The sequence below is a fragment of the Notolepis coatsorum genome, assembly GCF_963971535.1.
Source record: "Notolepis coatsorum genome assembly, chromosome: 10".
Taxonomy (NCBI): Eukaryota; Metazoa; Chordata; class Actinopteri; order Aulopiformes; family Paralepididae; genus Notolepis; species Notolepis coatsorum.
The window spans coordinates 41464448-41483939 of NC_140174.1; the positions used below are offsets into that span (position 1 = coordinate 41464448).

A 19492-nucleotide genomic window follows, 5' to 3' on the forward strand; every position below is an offset into this window, starting at 1 on the left:
GACATTGGTTTGTTTTGGCAAAATTCTTCTGCTCTGTGTGACCATAAATAAATGAATGATGATATGCAATTTAAAACCAAAACTAAGGCCTCAGTATGAGTTTAAGACGTGAACATGGTCATGTTTGTTGAACAAAAAAATTAAAAAAAAATTAAAAGAAATCCTGTTTTTTTTTTTTTGTTTTTTTTTTTTTGTCTATCCCGATCTTCGGAAAATCACGTGATCGGCCCCGATCACGTGATCGGATCGGGACATCCCTAGCACACATGTAAACAACATTGATTTTGGACCCGCCAAAATCTTTAAAATGATAAATTCATTCATACATTTTTGGGGGTGAAAAGCAATACTTTTATTCCGCACCTTTCTAAAAGCTATGTAGATGTTTTTGTTTTTTTACATGATTTACATAAACATTTGATCTATATCACCTTTAACTCATTCGCGGCCATTCGATTTCCCCATTTAGCTCTAGCTGGGCCAGGTTTCCATTACATAGTTTCACTGTGCGTCACCTTGTTTGTAGATTTAAATCTATATTTTATATTATAGCTATGGATACAATACCATGGTCATTTGACAGTAACTATCTTCCGTTCAAGATGCAAAAAAGAATAAATTTTTTCATGAATACGTTCACGAACTTCGCGCGTTATCCCGTGGTGAATATAAGTCTAATTTCGGAATGATCCGGGCAAATTCCTGGGAGGCTGGTTATAGGGCGCAACGTGAATTCTACTAAAACCATTGGCGTTTCGTCCCTGGACACGCTACTATTTCCAAATCAAATGTTTATAATAGGTATTATGTTTCATCATGAATGCATGAAAGGGGAGGGGGGTCGTTTCTGATTATTTGATTGCCAGTAACGGCATTCGTTATTACCACAACACACGCCGATCAGGGGGATGGGTATGAAAACATTGCACGATCAAGCTAGAATTGACGTCGGATAGACCTTACCTGTGGTCGGTGGTATTCCAAAAAGAATATTCCAAGTGTTTGATCGCCATCTGGTCCATCGTATGTCAATTTGGTCCACGACATAACCCACCACAACATATGGATCGGGGGTCCCGAAAACGATTCAATGTGATCGAGTGAAGCCCTAGGTTTCCCATTACTAGAAAAGTGCACCCGGAGACATTTGAGTGTAGCACCCGGTCTGGAACAGGGTTTACTGCACTCTCGATACTGCCTACTAGTAGGATCTGGCCGGTACTGCACCTTCGGAGTCCCAGTATGCCTTTTAACGGCAACATACAGGTCCCTGACATTGAATAGGATATTAAAATCGTTAACCGTTGGCGCCCAATAACGTATACAGGTACGTGGTTGGCCCCGAAAGTGTTAACTGGATGCTCATTTATAACAGTGTCATAATATTCACATCATATTATTTAAACCACTGGCTACATTGGTCATAGTATCCATAAGGTATTCATATTTATACTACTGTTTGTCGTGTTTATAGCTACTCACTCTGTTTATACTTAACTGTACACATCAATACTGTTAATACTGTTTATACCTTTGCTTTTTCATATTGCGTGTATACGTTCTATACACATGTTATACATGTGTAATGTGTATATTACAATGCACTTTATACGATATCTAATAACACATTCCTCGCCTGTGGAATGCCCTCCCTGACTACCTGAGAGACCACAGACCACTTATTCTTTTAAAAGAGGACTAAAATCTTACCTCTTCACCAAAGCTTTTTCTTAGTTTTAACCTTTTATACATCTATTTGTATGTTTTATCCCTTTTTTTTATGTTTTTATGCCTTGTTTTTTAATTGCCTATGTTTTTAAAGCCTATGTTTTTACCCTCTAGCACTTTGAGATTTGGTTCCAAATGTAAAGTGCACTACAAATTAAATGTATTATTATTATAATTATTATTCATAACACATCGAATGATGCGAAGCCGAGCAAGGTGGGTATACTGTCACTTACTGAAAATATCCTTTCACTCAGTGAGTACCAAAAACATCTGAATATAATAGACCAGCGTGGTACATAGCAGAACAAAATGTGATGCTTTTAAATGAAAATGTCACAGTGTCTTTTCTCTCTCCATAGAACTTCTACAAGGAGATAGAGAGAGAGGAGATGTACATCAGGTAGGTCCATCCTGTCGTCTGTTATTCACACCTTTATTCACGCCGAGGTCCTGCTTTCAAGGTCTTCTGCTCTGTCCCCCTGCATGAGGAGCCCCCCCCCCCCCCCCCCGGTGTCCCGTTTCACATATAGAATAGAATAGAAATACTTTATTCTTCCCGAAGGAAATTTGGCACTACAGATGGCTCACAGTAAACGGTAAACATTTAGGTAGTCAAAAACAGAGGTCACGAATAAGGGATATACATTTTCTATGTTATGTATATACATTATAATATAAAATATACAGTAAAGATATACAGAAATATACAGTAAGTGTACAGTAAAAAGTGTGGAATTGTACAGTGTCGATTTAAGAATAAAGTAAAAGTCCAGGAAGATTTGATAGTACATGCATTAGTCGACTCAGCACTGACACGTTGCCCTTATTCGGCTGTGCCAAGACACCTCGTCAAATACAAACGTACCACGCCGTCTTTTCCCTCCTCACCTTCCAGGAATATACCCAGAAATACATTTCCATCCGTGCAGCTGGAATCTCCATCGTTGGTGTTATTTGTTGTGAAATTGGTTGTCAGGCCGCATCAGCCTGTTGGAGTTAACTTCCTGTCTCAAAAGAATATACGTCTTAACCAGTAATTCGATCGTTCGTGTCGAGTCTTACATTCTCATTTTCTTTTGGAAACGAGTGACAGTGTGTGCGGTGTGAGACAATCTCAAGTCCCGCCCTCTTTTCCTTGCTCCTCCAGTCACAGCTGTTGCTTCCCTTGGATCAAGGAAAAGAGGGCGGGGCTTGGGGTGGGATAATTGCACTTAATACCCCGTCTCGTCAGAACTCATTTCAACAAATTGTGATAAGTGACAATATCATGAAATAAAGGCAAATCACACCACCTGTTTCAAGAAAATTTTGTTTTCTGATTAGAAGATCCTTGATTGCACTGGAAACCCCAGTCTCATCTCATTGGTAGATTTCTTCAACGTCATTTCTAGAAAATGGGATTTTGAAACTCGATGCAAAATTCTATCACAGATCTAAAGTTTAAAGGGTACATTCAGGATTTCTGACCCCCTAGTCCAGGGGTGGCCAACCCGCGGCTCGCGAGCCGCATGCGGCTCTTTGCCCGTCAATGTGCGGCTCTTCCATCCATAAAAAAAAATAAAAAAAAAATATGTTTTTTTATTTATTTTTTTACTTTTTTTATTTTTTTTACTTTTTTTTTTTATGTCACTCATTACATAAGGACGTAGAATAAACATTTACAATTTTTTTTTAAATGGTCCATTTGCATGTTCTTGGTATCTGAATCTAGGGACATATATGGATCAGTGTCAGAAATAGTGTGTCTGTTACTAGGCTTGAGTAAATTGTAATGAACCAAAGGAGAATATCAATTCTATTTAAAAAAAAATTATCTTTGACTGTAAATAACACCATGCTAAAATTTACCAGACCTGAAAAATCTAAGCAAATGAATAAAGGGAAGATGATTAAACAGAAGGTTTTGTAGATACAGTACTGAATTCTGCCATCTTTTTTATAATGTAAATTTCTCCACCATTTTTCATCATATTGCAACACCGTTTTTTGCAAGACGTTCACAGAAAGGTAGAGAAACTAACTGCGTTCTGTTTTATGGCAATAACGTTCAGGTTTGTGGGAGATAATCCCAAAAAATAAGAGAAATTAAAAAGTAAATCCAGAAGTCAGATGATTGACAGGGGCTGGTGTGAGCTGGGTAGGGTAGTTTTTCGAAATTTGAAAGCCCTGAGTCTCTTCCTTCAAAAGACTACACTCACTTTTGGCTGTGCCACTTCCTCCTGTCAATATGCGCCGGTTTCCGACTCAATGCCCTGAGATTTCTATAATCTTATATTTCACTAATAACAGTTAAAATAATTGGTAAACAAACATAATGCTGAAAATATACACTTTTACTGTATATCTCGGGCTTAAGAGGTTAACCCTGTGAGGCCCAAATTAAAAAGAAATTAGCAACTTCAGAGGCCAGAGGGTGGGACATATAAACACATTTACTATCAAATAGCATTGTGAGGCTGAACAACAGGACCAATTGACTATACATGTGCTTAAAGGGGAACTATCTTATAAATGGCTTTTTTCAGTGTTTACCATTGTTTCTTAGCTATGTGGACTTATATTAATAGGATATATGTCTCTAATTCTCATATTGGCGAATTCTTCCAATTCTCCTCTCACAATATTCACCCTCACTGAACTGAGTCATCTGAAAATGTGCATATCTGTGATGTCAGAGATTTCTCAGCTGCATAATAATGTGGCAGTTGATGTGGCAGTTGGCACCAGGCCACACAGTGGTTGGAGCCCAGCCTCAAAACGGCTTAAGATCTTGAGGTAGAAAAATGCGGTTTTTAGTACTTGATTAGAAATACAAAACAATGCATTTTTTTTGAAAAAAACCTAGGTGTTCCATAGACTCACAGGAATTGTGTAAAAGTGCCCAAATAGTGAAAGAAATAGTAAAATAGTTCCCCTTTAACATTTTTTAAATAAACATTATTTTTTTAAATGGCTAAAAGTGATTTTGTAATTTTGCAACCGTGGGTCTCACAGGGTACTTTTAACCCTGTGAGGCCCAAATAAAAAAGACATTAGCAACTTCAGAGGCCAGAGGGTGAGACCTATAAACACATGAAGGGTGCCGTGACTGAAAAAAAAGGTTGAGAAACGCTGGTATATGGTGTGGCTCTTTGTGGTACCACAGTCATTTTTTTGTGGCTCTTAGTCTCTGACTGGTTGGCCACCCCTGCCCTAGTCGATCCTATTGATCCTACAGTCCTTTCTCAGCATCGTCCATGCTGTGCTTCTTACTGCCGGCCACAAAACTAGAGTGAAGTAATGGAGCCACTCTTCGGTCTGTACAAGCCCTGAAATAAAACACTGAAACCTACTCCACGGTGCGCCTAAAGCAAAGACGTTTGCTTCCGAATAAGTTTTATAGGTCCCGTGTCTTATAAATGGCCATTTCCAGTGTTTAGCATTGTTTCCTAGCAATGGGGGTTTATATCAATGGGGTCTGTGTCTCTAATTCTCATTTTGGCTCATCAGTCTAGTCTCGAGTTCACGAGATCCTCCCTCACTCAACTAAGCCATTCTGATTTGACTGTTTTGCTGACATGAGTAAGGCACTGGTTGTAGTCACCGCCCACAATCAACAATTCGCTCAACAACAGAGCGAGTGGAATTACTTCCTCAAACAGGTTGACGTGCGTGGGTGCCGACAGAGACAGCAGAGAACGAGCGAGAGAGAGGGAGAGAGAGAGAGAGGGGGAGAGAGAGATAGAGAGGGAGAGAGAGAGAGAGGGACACGAGCATTTACACACAACCTCCAGCCCTGCGCGCGGGAGTGTGTGTGTAAATGTGTGTGCGCGCATGGGGATGGAGCTTCTCCACGCGCATATCACTGTCAAAATATCGTTGCGCACGCTCCCACACGCGTGCCCGTATTCCGATCCGTGCAATAATATTCACAGGGGTATATATTGTCATTTGAAACAAGTTACCAATGCATTGTCCCGTGGGATTATGACCCCCCCCCCCCCCCACGGCGAAATTAATTAGTATCCCCCTCCTCTATCTCTCTATATCTCGCTCAGTCTGCCAGTGCAGACTGTGGGTGACTGTCACTCAAAACGCTTATGGGCAGAGCCCAGCCCAAAACAGCTTGAAATCTTGAAGTGGAAAAATGCTGCTTTACAGTACTTGATTAGAAATACAAAACAATTAATTCTTTTGAAAAAAACTTTACAGATGTGTTCCATAGACTCACAGGAATTGTGTAAAGTTGCCCAAATAGTGAAAGGAATAGCAATGCATGTCCCCTTTAAACATGTGTTTTTATTTTTTTACAGTTGTCCTGTTGACTTTCACAGTACTTTTGTGGCTAAAGTAAGGAGGAGCTGCACATTCGGTGTGAAGAGAGGACTCTAACCCTTTGACAGGGCTTTAAAATTCAGATTGTGTTCGCAGCGCATTTAAAGGTGTGCGAGCGCCACCCAGGCCTGACCCATAAATCTCCCGTCCGTCCTCTCTGTCAGGTACCTGTATAAGCTGTGCGACCTCCACAAGGAGTGCGACAACTACACCGAGGCAGCCTACACTCTGCTGCTGCACGCCAAGCTGCTGAGGGTACGTCAACACACAGCCAACACACACACACACACACACACACACACACACACACACACACACACACACACACACACACACACACACACACACACACACACACACACACACACACACACACACACACACACACACACACACACACACACCAGTGGGGGCGACCGTGACTCAGGAGAGTAGAGCGGTCTGGTTAACAGAAGGCTCCAGGTTCGATTCCGGCTCCTCGCGGCAGCGTGTGGAAGTGTCCTTGAGCAAGACACTTAACCGATGAGCAGGTTGGCACCTGGCGCAGTCGCCTCCGCCGTCGGTGTGTTAATGTGTGAGTGAATGGGTGAATGTGACGCATAAGTTATGAAGCACTTTGGATAAAAGCGCTATATAAATGCAGTCCATTTACACACGCACACACACACACTCAGTGCTGAATAATTCCCCTCCAAGCGGCACACAAGATAGTAGACTGTAAGCCAATATCTAGATGGCGTTTAACTTTATGTGTTTTACGATGTGCATGCGGTCTGGTCAGAGAGATAGGTCCACCCTCCTCTAATCCCACACCGGGAGGAGATGGCTGATGAGAGGGTAGAGTTGCTGAACAGCATCTTTTCCCCTTTATTATTATTTATTTTATTATTCACCTTGTACCGAGTAGCGGCGAATGCAAATCCTTGTGTATCATATCAGATCCGTCCTGAAAGGGGCTCAGACGTATTTAAAGCGGAGCCGAGGTACTTTGTGATGCCATTGTTCCTCGCCTGGCAGTGCCTTCGTCAGCTGGAAAACCCAGAGGCTCCGGTCCTTTGGGTGTGCGAGGCGCGCGTGCTTTGAAAGATGTCTCCTATACCTTGTGCAGAGGCATACAGTACGTTGGGAATCATCTATATCCTTTGAGTGACTATGGAAAGCATGGCGCTTTGTTTGAGGCCCTACACTTCCCTGCAGACCCTTGTGGTTTGAATTGATTGCTTCGGAAAATGTATTCAGCGTGTATATTATAGAACAACAATAGGAAACGGGTCTGTTTTGATGAACATGTGAATGCGAGCAAAAGGGAGTTGTTTTCAACGAAAGCTCCGTTTGGATACTTGTAGTAATCTGATGATGAACGACGCCCCGGATTTGGTAATAATGGACCAAATTATAGAGGAGGACCAGTCTGCAAGCATCAGAAATACGCACAGCGTATATTTCCCCTCTGGGTTTGTTATAAAAAAATAAAGAAATGGTGTCAATCCTTTTCACCTTTTATCCGAAATGGTGGCTTTCTTTTGGGGGTGGGTTTTGTTTTTTGTTTTTGCATAGCTGACTGTTGGCCTTTAGTGCCTGTCCCTAGAGGGAGAGGAGGGTTGGCTGTGTGACTACATCACATTTTCCACACAGAGCAGACCGCAGAAGTGTTCACAGGAACCGCTGTTGTTATTATTATTTTAATTTCACTCATCTCCAAAACAGCTGCGGCATCTCCTGCACACAACACATGCTCTCAGAGAGAGAGAGAGAGAGAGAGAGAGAGAGTGAGAGAGAGAGGGGGGGGGGGGGGGGGGGGAGACATTATACTGTAAAATTAGATTGATTTTTATTCCACCAGAGCCTGGTGGTTACAGCCTTTCTTCTCCTTTTAAGCTGTGCCATGTAGTTTTTGGAAGCACCGTCTTTCTTTTGTACTTTGCACAGGGATGGACAGCACTTTGCGTTGAAAGACGCCCCTGTATGATTTACTGTCCCTCTATATATATCTGTCACGTTGCATTCATTGTTGTTTTTTTTTTTTTTTTTTATTTATAGTTTTTTTAGTTTTATAGATAATAGGAAAAAATAGGCCCGGGAGAATTGAGACGTCCTGCGTTAGAATACCTAGTAAAGGATGTAGAATTTACAGCATTATGTATTACGGCTTTTGTGATGCGTCAGCACTCTTAGCGCTGTCGACGGCAGATCCCAGGTGACACTTGGATAAATGGATCTGGTTTTAACTGCATGAGAAGGCTGCGGTCTCAACTGTAATGGAATCACTAGGCAGAACCAGAAGTCTCCTAACATCCCTCTCTGTACATGACGAAACGCCTGACGCTTAAGAAAAGTGCAAAGTGATTACCCCCCCGCCAGTTCAGTGTATGTAAATGCTCCGGCTTTGGTATTTAAATGTGGACCTCCTAGTGGGGCGTGATCCCTGACAGGTCCCCCCCTGTAGCGGTGTTACGTTTCCTGGACGCAGCGGCCAATCAGATTTCCCCGTCTCCTGTTAGCCAAGCCAGTCTAGCCTCTCAGAATGCTCATTATTCTTGATGCAGCGTAAAGAAAAAAAGAAAAAAAACTGTGCTTCAGCGTGTGAGGTCAGCAGAAAAAGAAAACCCCTTTAATCTTGTTTTCTTTTTCCCCTCCCACTCTTCTCCTGCCACAGAATCAAGCAGGATCTGTAATGAATAATATTGTGCTGCTGCTGCATACATCAATAGTATCTGATGTGTTCTGGTAACAGGTGCATCTTGCAAGTAGTGCGCTCCCCTCCCTTCCCTCCACTGCTCCACTTCACTGGAGTGGCTGCCAGTGGACTTGGACTATGTGAGCTGTGTTATGTTGTGTTGTGTTGTATTAGGGGATTCACACATGCTCAACAAAAGCAAGTATTAGCCTGAAGAGGGGACTGTGTGTACCAGTGTCCTCTCCTGCCCTCTCTCTCTTTCTCTTCCTCTCTCTCTCCCGCCCTCTCTCTCTTTCTCTTCCTTTCTCTCTCCCGCCCTCTCTCGCTCACTCTCTCCCTCTCTCTCTCTCTCCCTCTCTCTCTCTCACTCTCTCTCTCTCTCTCTCTCTCTCTCTCTCTCTCTCTGAATCTCTCTCTCTCTAGTCCATGGTGTTGACCCCATAATGTTACTGTAGTCCATGGTGTTGACCCCTTGGTTACTGTAGTCCATGGTGTTGACCCCATCTGTTATTGTTCTCCATGGTGTTGACCCCATATGTTACTGTAGTCCATGGTGTTGACCCCATCTGTTATTGTAGTCCGTGGTGTTGACCCCATATGTTACTGTAGTTGACTCCTTGGTTATTGTAGTCCATGGTGTTGACCCCATATGTTATTGTAGTCCATGGTGTTGACCCCATCTGTTATTGTTCTCCATGGTGTTGACCCCATCTGTTATTGTAGTCCGTGGTGTTGACCCCATATGTTACTGTAGTTGACTCCTTGGTTATTGTAGTCCATGGTGTTGACCCCATATGTTATTGTAGTCCATGGTGTTGACCCCATCGGTTATTGTTCTCCATGGTGTTGACCCCATCTGTTATTGTAGTCCGTGGTGTTGACCCCATCTGTTATTGTAGTCCGTGGTGTTGACCCCATCTGTTATTGTAGTCTGTGGTGTTGACCCCCATCTGTTAACTGTTCCCCCTAGTGGTCGGAGGAGGCATGTGCAGCCCACTTAACCCAGAGGGATGGCTACCAGGCCACCACACAAGGACAACTCAAGGACCAGCTCTACCAGCAGATTATCAATTACTTCGACAAGGGCAAGGTAAGAGACAACCGGGTCACCAACACACACACACACACACACACACACACACACACACACACACACTGTCCTGTTCAATATAGTGGACTGATTCTGGCCATGTCGCCGCCTATTGGCTTGTCAGGAGATGAGAAGAGTCCATGACAAGCAGCTGAGGGGGCTGTTTTAGATACTGTTGGCACAGGGATTAAAGCGCTCCGTCTTGAGACGGATTTCCGTCAATTTGATTCGGAGTCGTGACGGATTTTCCGTCAATTGGCTACCTGGTATAATATGATTTGTAGACGGAACAACATAAGCACCCGCCAAGCGCCAATGGCGGGCAGGTTTTAGGTTTGGCGAGTGACATTTGCGAGGTCTGAGAGGTCTGTCCGCCACATGGCGGTTAACAAAATAGTCATGTAAAATAATTAAAACTGCGGTGTGTTTTGGTCTTACGACAGCCTCGCGCGTCAATCTCTCCTTGTTTACCGACGTCACATCCACCACCTGCTTATGTACCTGCTTGCACTGTAACGTTACGCACGCCTGCTATACCGATTAGCTAACGTTAGCTTAATAGCGTTAAATGGAAGGAGTAAGCCGGCCACTAAAAAGAAAACCCACTGTGGTTTTCTCAGACGAAAAGGATGAGCGGGACCACCTAACAAAAGAAAGTTTCGAGAGGAATGGAAGTTTGAAGATAGCGGTATTTCAAGAGACTGGCTAGGCGACTGGGGGCTGTAGTGGTGGTGAGTTGTTAACTTGTTCCGTGTGCCGCAACTATGTCAAAAAGAAAAACAGAAACAACACATTTGTCATTGTCGTGTTACTTCACAGTACAAATACGTGAGTCCCTTGCTGTGGTCGTGAGTATCCTTTATTAGCTTAACTCCGTAGCAACATCACACAGGTGTATCTCTCTGGATCTGGTATATCCAGTAGCAGAAACGCATTCACATCATTAGGCTATGTCAGAAAACACATGTGCACAAATCCTGCATTAGGCCTACTCTAGCGGACAAAACCCAAACAAAACTTATTTCTCACACGTTTATCTACCTCTGATACTCATTGGAGCCCATATGAGCGGGGAAACTTGAATGAATGAATGAATGAAAACTTTATTTAACAGATTGCAGAATGGGTACAATACAGTATGGCTCAATACACACAATTGTTAAGGGGATGCAGACCAGAGAAATATGTTTGTCTTGTTTACATCAGCGTCCCATATTATCAATTCATATTATGATGAATTGAAAATGGGGGACCCTGATGTAAACAAGACAAAAGTCTTTCTCTGGTCTGCATCCCCTTAACAATTGTGTGTATTGAGCTGTACTGTATTGTACCCATTCTGCAATCTGTTAATACAAATTTCAATCAATCAATCAATCAATCAATCCCCCATTTTCAATTCATAGTGACATTTATGACATACACAACATACATGACATTATGACATTTATGACATAGGGACATACATGACATACAGATACAGGTATATAGTACTGTTACATTTGTCACATATACGCAGGGCTCTACGCTAACCTTTTCCCCAAGGAGCACATGTGCTCCTAAATGAAAAAACTTAGGAGCACACAAAGAAATTTAGGAGCACACAAAAATATTTAGGAGCACAGTGAAAATATTTCAAGTAACAGAGTTTATTATTTTTTTCAAAAATAAATGTATATTTGTACTGTGCGTGCAAGCGGGAACGGGACACACATCTGTGCAATAGCACATACCACCAAAGTCACTGGCCCACTGTGTGCGTGTGTGTGTATCTGCATGTACAAACGGGAATGGGACACAGACATTTGAACTATTAAGTGATTAAAGCCTACTGTGGCAAAGTTGTAGCCTACAACTAGGCCTAATAAAAAAGACATTGAACTACTGCTACAAAAGTAACAGTCACTTAACTTTAGCTTTTGCCCCTTTTATGCATACAATGCCTATGTTTTGGTTAGTGTTGCTCTTCTAGAAAAATAATCCTTTCAGGGTTGCCTATTGAAATACTGTACACCTCCAGTACAGAAACATTGTTTATGAGTTTGCGTGTCAGGTAGACCATTGATTGACAGTCGATTCTGCCAATTACGTCACACCGCTTGCACCCACCTCTGCTGTTGATAACGCGAGCCAAGTTAGCACACACACATACACACACGCACAGTGGGCCAGTGACTTTGGTGTAGGGGTGTAACAATGCATCGCAATGCATCGATCTTAAGGGGGAAATTCAACTGCATCGATTTGAAAATGTTAGAAACGATTATCACAATTTTAATGTGTACACAGTATTATGTTATTCTCATGTCCGTTACAGCCAACACAACGACATACGCTACTGCAGGGGTGGCCAACCAGTCAGAGACTAAGAGCCACAAAAATTACTGTGGTACCACAAAGAGCCACACCATACCAGCGTTTCTCAACCTTTTTGATCAGTCACGGCACCCTTCATGTGTTTATAGGTCTCACCCTCTGGCCTCTGAAGTTGCTAATGTCTTTTTTATTTGGGCCTCACAGGGTTAACCTCTTAAGCCCGAGATATACATTAAAAGTGTATATTTTCAGCATTACGTTTGTTTACCAATGATTTTAACTGTTATTAGTGAAATATAAGATTATAGAAATCTCAGGGCATTGAGTCGGAAACCGGCGCATATTGACAGGAGGAAGTGGAGCAGCCAAAAGTGAGTGTAACGTCACGGTGACCAAATGCGTCCACATTTTTATAGGATTATATCACATTTTCATAACAATAGCGAATATAACTTACCCTGCGCCGTTTTCATTGAGGTTTCTTACAAATTAACTATGTTTTATTTGTCCTTTATATGCGGATAACATTCAAATCTTAAATTGTACCATTATGTTCCCGTTTAGACAATAAACATAATGCTAATGATGCACTTTTGTTAAGATAATTGGGTGACCATTCTCGATCACTGTACTCAGGCCCCATTAATAGTTTAACGCTGTTCAGATTGCGTCAAAGAATAGACGCGTCCCAGTGACCTGTGACCTGTGCTAAAGGTCTTGGGAATTGCATTCATTTTGTAGTTTTCACATTTTCACCTTTTAATTTTAAACCAATGCTGCCATCTACTGACAACAGAAAGTGTTGTGTAAGTTATAGTATAACGTCAACCTGAGAAGCTACCGCACTTCCGTAAACACCGTCGCCCAAAACACATTCTAGAGATTCCCACTTTTTACGGGTACATAGGTTCATATCTAATAGTCTTTAGATGACTAAATATAGATGAATACTCATGAAATTTGATATATATATTCTAAAATAAGTATAATTTCACTTCATCTACCTGTCGACATGAAATTCACAAACGCTGATGGTAAAAAAAAGCCTGGATGTCGCGTAAAATGGGGCGTGACCGAATTTGGTCCCAGACAATAAGAGTGACTGAGATTGGTCTACGTTCCGTTAGTCTTTTGAAGGAAGAGAGTCATGGCTTTCGAATTTAGAAAAACTACCCTACCCAGCTCACGCTAGCCCCTGTCAATCATCTGACTTCTAGATAAACCTTTTTATTTCTCTTATTTTTTGGGATTATCTCCCACAAACCTGAACGTTATTGCCATAAAACAGAACACACAGTTAGTTTCTCTACCTTTCTGTGAACGTGTTGCAATACGATGAAAAATGGTGGAGAAATTTACATTATAAAAAAGATGGCAGAATTCAGTACTGTATCTACAAAACCTTATGTTTAATCATCTTCCCTTTATTCATTTGCTTCAGGTCATTTTTGCATGGTGTTATTCACAGTCAAAGATAAATAATTTTTTTTAAATAGAATTGATATTCTCCTTTGGTTCATTACAATTTACTCAAGCCTAGTAACAGACACACTATTTCTGACACTGATCCATAGATGTCCCTAGATTCAGATACCAAGAACATGAAAATGGACCATTTAAAAGAAAATCTGTAAATGTTTATTCTACGTCCTTATGGAATGAGTGACATACAAAAAAATATATATATATATATTATAAAAAATGTTATGGATGGAAGAGCCACACATTGACGGGCAAAGAGCCACATGCGGCTCGCGAGCCGCGGGTTGGCCACCCCTGCGCTACTGCATCAATGCTATGATTAACAAAGCAAGGCATTCGTTTTGTTGCATTAACCTTATATTACTATTGCTATCGATAAATCTAGGTGTTCTAAAATCTATTGCTATTGGTAAGACTAGAATAAGTTACATTAACTTAATGTTACTGTCTCGGGAAAGTCTCGCATAGCACAATGGCGGACTTTCCGGAAGTAAAAAAGCAAATGATAGCTTCCGATTGGTCATTTCCTTTCTTTCCCTTGAAACCAGTCCCGTTACTCTACTGTGATTGGACCGTTGGCTTGAGTGCAATGTGGGACTTGTAATTTTTGAACGATTAGCAGTGGAGAGAAAAAAGCACGACTGAGGTTGTAATCTTCACTCGCACACTGTGCGAGTAATTAATTTTTCCGGTTCGCACACACATATTTCTAGGGGCAAATGTGAGTAATATGGTCGCACTCTAGAGCCCTGCATATACGTTATGCAAATATACAGTACTGTTACCCAGAGATCCTAACAGTAAATATATACATATGATGAGGAGGAGACTGTACATTAGGAGGGGGTGGGTGGGTGGTAAAAAAGATATACATACGGTGGGGAGGAGACTGTCCATTGGGGGGGGGGGGGGGGGGGGTTGGACATTGGACATTGGACATTTACGGTGGCCAGTTTCGAATTGCAGCCTCCCGTAGGTGCTCTTTGAGAGTGGTTTTGAATGTGGGTAGGGAATAGGATTCCAATTTTTTTTACGGCTGTGGGTAGGGCGTTCCACATTGTTGTGGCATAATTGCGAAACGTGTTTAGTCCCTTGTTTGTATGATAACAAGCCTTTTAGTTCATGGTGCAAAAAACTAAAAGAGCCAGGTGTGTGTTTTTGCAACGTATGCCACAGGAAAAAATTACAGTGTGGCAGTAATGGCAAAAGGGTGATAGCTCGCGATCAATCAGAAGCTAGCTACAAGACTTGCATTCGCGCTCTCCAGCACACAGCCTCCCTGCCTGGTGCGACAACCACAACAGTAGGGTCTATAGTCACAGTCAGGACAGTAGGCTCTACAAGTAGGCTCCCTTAAAACGCTAACGCTATTAAAAAATAAATAGAGTGGAGGTTAAAATAAGAATATGACTTGGCCTGAAAAAAAGTTCAGTCAGGAGATATTTGTTTGCTTTAATCCCTGTGTTGGCTCTTTGAAGTCCCTCCTCCTGGCAGGGGAAGACAGGCACTGGGAAATAGCTGCTGACTGGCAGGTTTCTTTTATCTTTTGTATGGACCAGGAAATGTAAATGATCCCTTTCGTTATCTTCCTTAACCCTTGCGTGGTGTTTGGATTTTTGTTACTCACCCCATGTCTGATGAGCCTACAACATGATTGGGATTTTAAAACAATAAAGCCATAATAATGAATGTAACAATGTATGGTGGGACTGGATTAATTTTTTTTATCTAATTAATTCGAGACTTTATAGTTATAGACTTTATAGTTAATTAATCGAAATGAATCGGAATGAATGCATATTTGATGCAAGAAGCAAAAATGTTCAATTCAAATGGATTTTGGTATACGAGTGAATCAATGAATATACATTATACATACGTTTAAGCAGCAAAATCTTGTTTATTAGCTACTACACAGACCAACAGTCAGATCAATGCAATTTTAACAAAGTGCAGCAATTTTAGGAATAATATAGTATATATACGTGTATAGCGCAAAGGACTTTTTCTCTTTTTGAAAGGTAACATTCCGAAGTTTCTTACACAATAAAGAAAAATCACTTTGAGTGCTAATGAAATAGAGTAACAGAGGTTTGAACACTGAAGTAAAAGTTTTGTCTACTCACATTTCTGTTTAGTGGTTGCCAGATGCCTGTTTTTAAGTTCCATCTGAGAGGTAGGAGCTGGAAAACATAATGGTTCCATAGCCTGAAGTCTTATAGTCATACAGGTCCAACGTTTATAAGAATCCCACTGAAAATGACTGGTGCAGAACGCAGTCTGCGCCTCCTCACCAAAACAAAAAAAACATTTTGCCCAGTTTTGGCCTCGCTCCACTGTTCGCTTTAGGATCGATTTTAAATTAGCCCTAAATGTTTTTAAATCACTAAATGGCACGGCTCCTCCCTATCTGTCTGAGCTCTTGCACTGCCATACCCCCCACCGATCCCTCAGATCAGCTGACCAGCTGCTATTGGTGGTGCCTAGAACTAGGCTCAAGACTAGGGGAGACAGAGCTTTCTCCACCGCAGCGCCTAGATTGTGGAACAGCCTCCCCCTCAGCGTACGGACCGCCCAGACCGTGCCGGCTTTTAAATCACTTTTAAAAACCTACCTGTTCTCCTTGGCCTTCCCCCCCCACTTAATCACCACTAGACCCCTGGCCCTTCTATCCTCTTTGTTTTACTGTGTCCTACCTGTTTTTATTACTTTCATTGCTTTATTATGGTTTTAATCTTATATCTTGCATCATATTATTTAGTTTTTATTACTTTCATTGCTTTACTATGTTTTTAATCTTATATCTTGCATCACATTATTTTGTTTTTTATCAACCTGCCTGTGAAGCACTTTGGTGCCAGCTGCCGCTGCCTGGAAATGTGCTATATAAATAAAATTGACTTGACTTGACTTGACTTGACTTGAAAATGAGTGTTTCACAAAGGTTTCTGTAATGTGTCTACCAGCAATAATTCAGCGTGGTTATCCAAAATGGCCGTCCACTGCCATTAATTTTGCCAAAACAAAGGACTTCTTCGTCTTCTTGTGTCACCTTTCCCCACTCTGAGCGCCCGTCTGGGATTGCTTTCGGAGCAGACGCTCCTTGACTACAACGGTGGTCAATCATTTTTGCCATCAGTGGTGACTGGTCACTGGTCAGTTCAGGACCATTCACAACCGGACGTGGTCACTCGTCGGAACGGCTTGTCAAATGACGCTCGCTGGATGTTTTGTCTTGTAACTCGAGAATGTAATCACGCAATAGGTTGAGTGTGGTGGCGATTGAAAGGCGGCAACTTCAACTTTCCAACAATGTATTGGTTGATCGGCGAAAACTAAACGCAGCCCGGAGCCGACAGACGAGAGCAAAGTGCTGCGTTAATTAATCGAAATGAATGCGATAAAGTCCCAACCCTAGTAAAAGTACTTAACAGATGTTAACTTCATCTCAATTCCAACCCTAGTAAAAGTACTTAACAGATGTTAACTTCATCTCAATTACAAGCAATCTCTAGACCATATGGTTAACATTTGCCATTTACCTCTGGTAGATCACATTTAATCGATAAAAAGTGCTATATATGAATTAAACAAAGTGGAGGCAGACAGTGATGGTCCACAGTGAACCTTTTTGTTTAATCTTTACCATATTTACTTGTTTTCACCTACATTTCCACTCAATCAAAATGTGTTCTTTACTGTTCTTCAAAGAAAATTAGCCAAGGCCAATGAGTTAAAAATATATATATAAATAAATAAATAAAAAGAAGATAATTATTACTGGTATATCATTTCTCTTTTAGTAAACATTGAAAACGGGTCCTTTTCTGACGGACTAAACACACATTTCCTTTTGTCCACTGCCTTCTAACTGAGCTCCATCCTCCTCTACTTCCCTCCTAATCCCTTCTCTCCTCTCCCTGTCCTCCCTCGACACCTGCAACACATGAGAATAGATGCCATCTTGGAATGATGACACTCTATTCAACAGCAAGGGACAGGCCATTTCGCAGATGACTCAATGCGAGGAAATGTGTCCGAGCGAGCAGCAGGGGAGCCGTTAATGTCGGTGTTTCCCCCGCCTTCTGTTCCCCCAGAGAGTAGAGCTATTAGCGTGTTAGCTTAAGGTGGGAGGAGGAGCAGTGGGACCGGGGCCAGGGTGGGCCGCTCTGAGAGGCTTTCCCCAAAGCTCAGCTCCTGCTGTGGGAGTTGGGGAGCTGCCATCTCCCTTGGTCCTCCAGCCGGCTCTCAGCCAACCTGAATCAGTTGGGGAGATTGCTGTTTAATAGAGTCTGGGACACACACACACATTACAGAATGTTGCCATCAACACTCTTGGAGACAAACTGGGCACATTTTCTAATGTGTGATGGTGGCAGCCAGGGAGAGTGGTCTACATGGCTACATACATACCTATCTTTCTGTCTCTGATAGCAATCTGAACCCATCTCCCCATGCCTGGCCCAGCTCAGGTCCAGCCCAGAAAACCTGTTCTGTTGGAACTAATGCTGGGGGCGATATCACGAATGTACCTATTGACAATCTACGATATTATCGTTTGCTAAATCAATGTAAAATATGCTCACAGGCTTTTGCAATGATCACACGGTCAATCGATTTGTCGTTCATCGGATTCAACGGCATCATGATGTAACATGTTTATGTTTATTAGGATCCCCATTAGTCATCATCAACGTGTTGACTATTCTTCCTGGGGTCCTCACAGATATACACATACAAACATGAAACATTCAGTGTAAATCAGTCATATATCACATACATAATCAATAGAAAATAAAACAAAAGGTCATAGGTGAATCCATTTCACCATACCTTTAAAAAAAAGAAAAAAGTAAACAGAATACGTTTGGATAAAATGGCTGCAGCTACACTCATGCATGACATATATTGATTTCCTTCTGGATTATGGCTCCTTTAAGTTTCTTTTTTAAACTGTCCTTGTTTTCCGTCCGTGTGATATGTAATGGGATCCTATTCCAATATGTTATGGCTCTATTCATTGCAGTTTTCTTTAGAGCATTGGTTCTAGGCAGAGGTAGGGTAAAGCGACCACTTGAAGCATGTCTGGTATTATGGTCATGTCTATCATTGGTGGATAAAAGCATAGAATACAATTGAGTGGGTTTACCTAAGGTACAAATGTTCTTTAAAAACCTAATCAAAGTGCATGCTAGTCTCTCGTCCACCCTCATCCACGACAGTCTAGCATGCATTCCCTCCACACTATTCCTTATAGAGCAGTGAAGAATGAGTCGGGCAGCTCTATTTTGAGTGAGCTGGAGTTTACTAAGCTCTTGCTTTGACGAGCTAGACCAAATTGCATGTGACATGTGATATCAAAGGAGAAGAATAACATTGAATGACCCTGGTTGGAAGCGCGCAGGAAGCCAGCTCAGTGGCCCCGGGAGTCCTGCTGAAGTATCATATATCCTCCTCACTACGACTCCTCCATCCACAGGAGACTGTTTAACTCAGAGGGGACATTCATCACTAAAGTCCATTCACAAACACTCGGGGGTAAGGTAGAGTTTCCTTGGTCAGGGAGGCAAAGGATCCTGTGAACTCCCAAGTAGTGATTAAAGTAGATGCAGCTCAATAATGGTCTAGATTTAGTCGCCATCGAAACTCGATACCGGTGAGATTGTTTGTGTTATTTATTTCTTTGTAAAAACCAAATACATTTTCTGAATTTGTAACTTGTAGACATAGCTCATTTGCCGAATGTCTCTGTTTATGTTTTCCAATAGATGTGGGAGGAAGCCATTATTTTGGGCAAGGAGCTTGCGGAGCAGTATGAGAACGAAATGTTCGACTTTGAGCAGCTCAGTGCATCCTTGGTAAGTTTAAAGTTCAAGTTTCAA

General features: G+C 41.8%; 1 protein-coding gene across 1 annotated transcript in view; it reads left to right on the plus strand.

Moving 5' to 3' along the window:
* dock1 (dedicator of cytokinesis 1) overlaps positions 1 to 19492 on the plus strand; it is a gene marked incomplete at its 5' end in the record, with an annotated part of 602016 nt that overhangs the window by 503259 nt on the left and 79265 nt on the right. Inside the window, 4 exons of the mRNA XM_084323017.1 lie at positions 2091 to 2131; positions 6210 to 6300; positions 9693 to 9812; positions 19379 to 19468. Coding sequence (XP_084179143.1) covers positions 2091 to 2131; positions 6210 to 6300; positions 9693 to 9812; positions 19379 to 19468 — 342 coding nt within the window. The remainder of the gene's footprint in view (positions 1 to 2090; positions 2132 to 6209; positions 6301 to 9692; positions 9813 to 19378; positions 19469 to 19492) is intronic.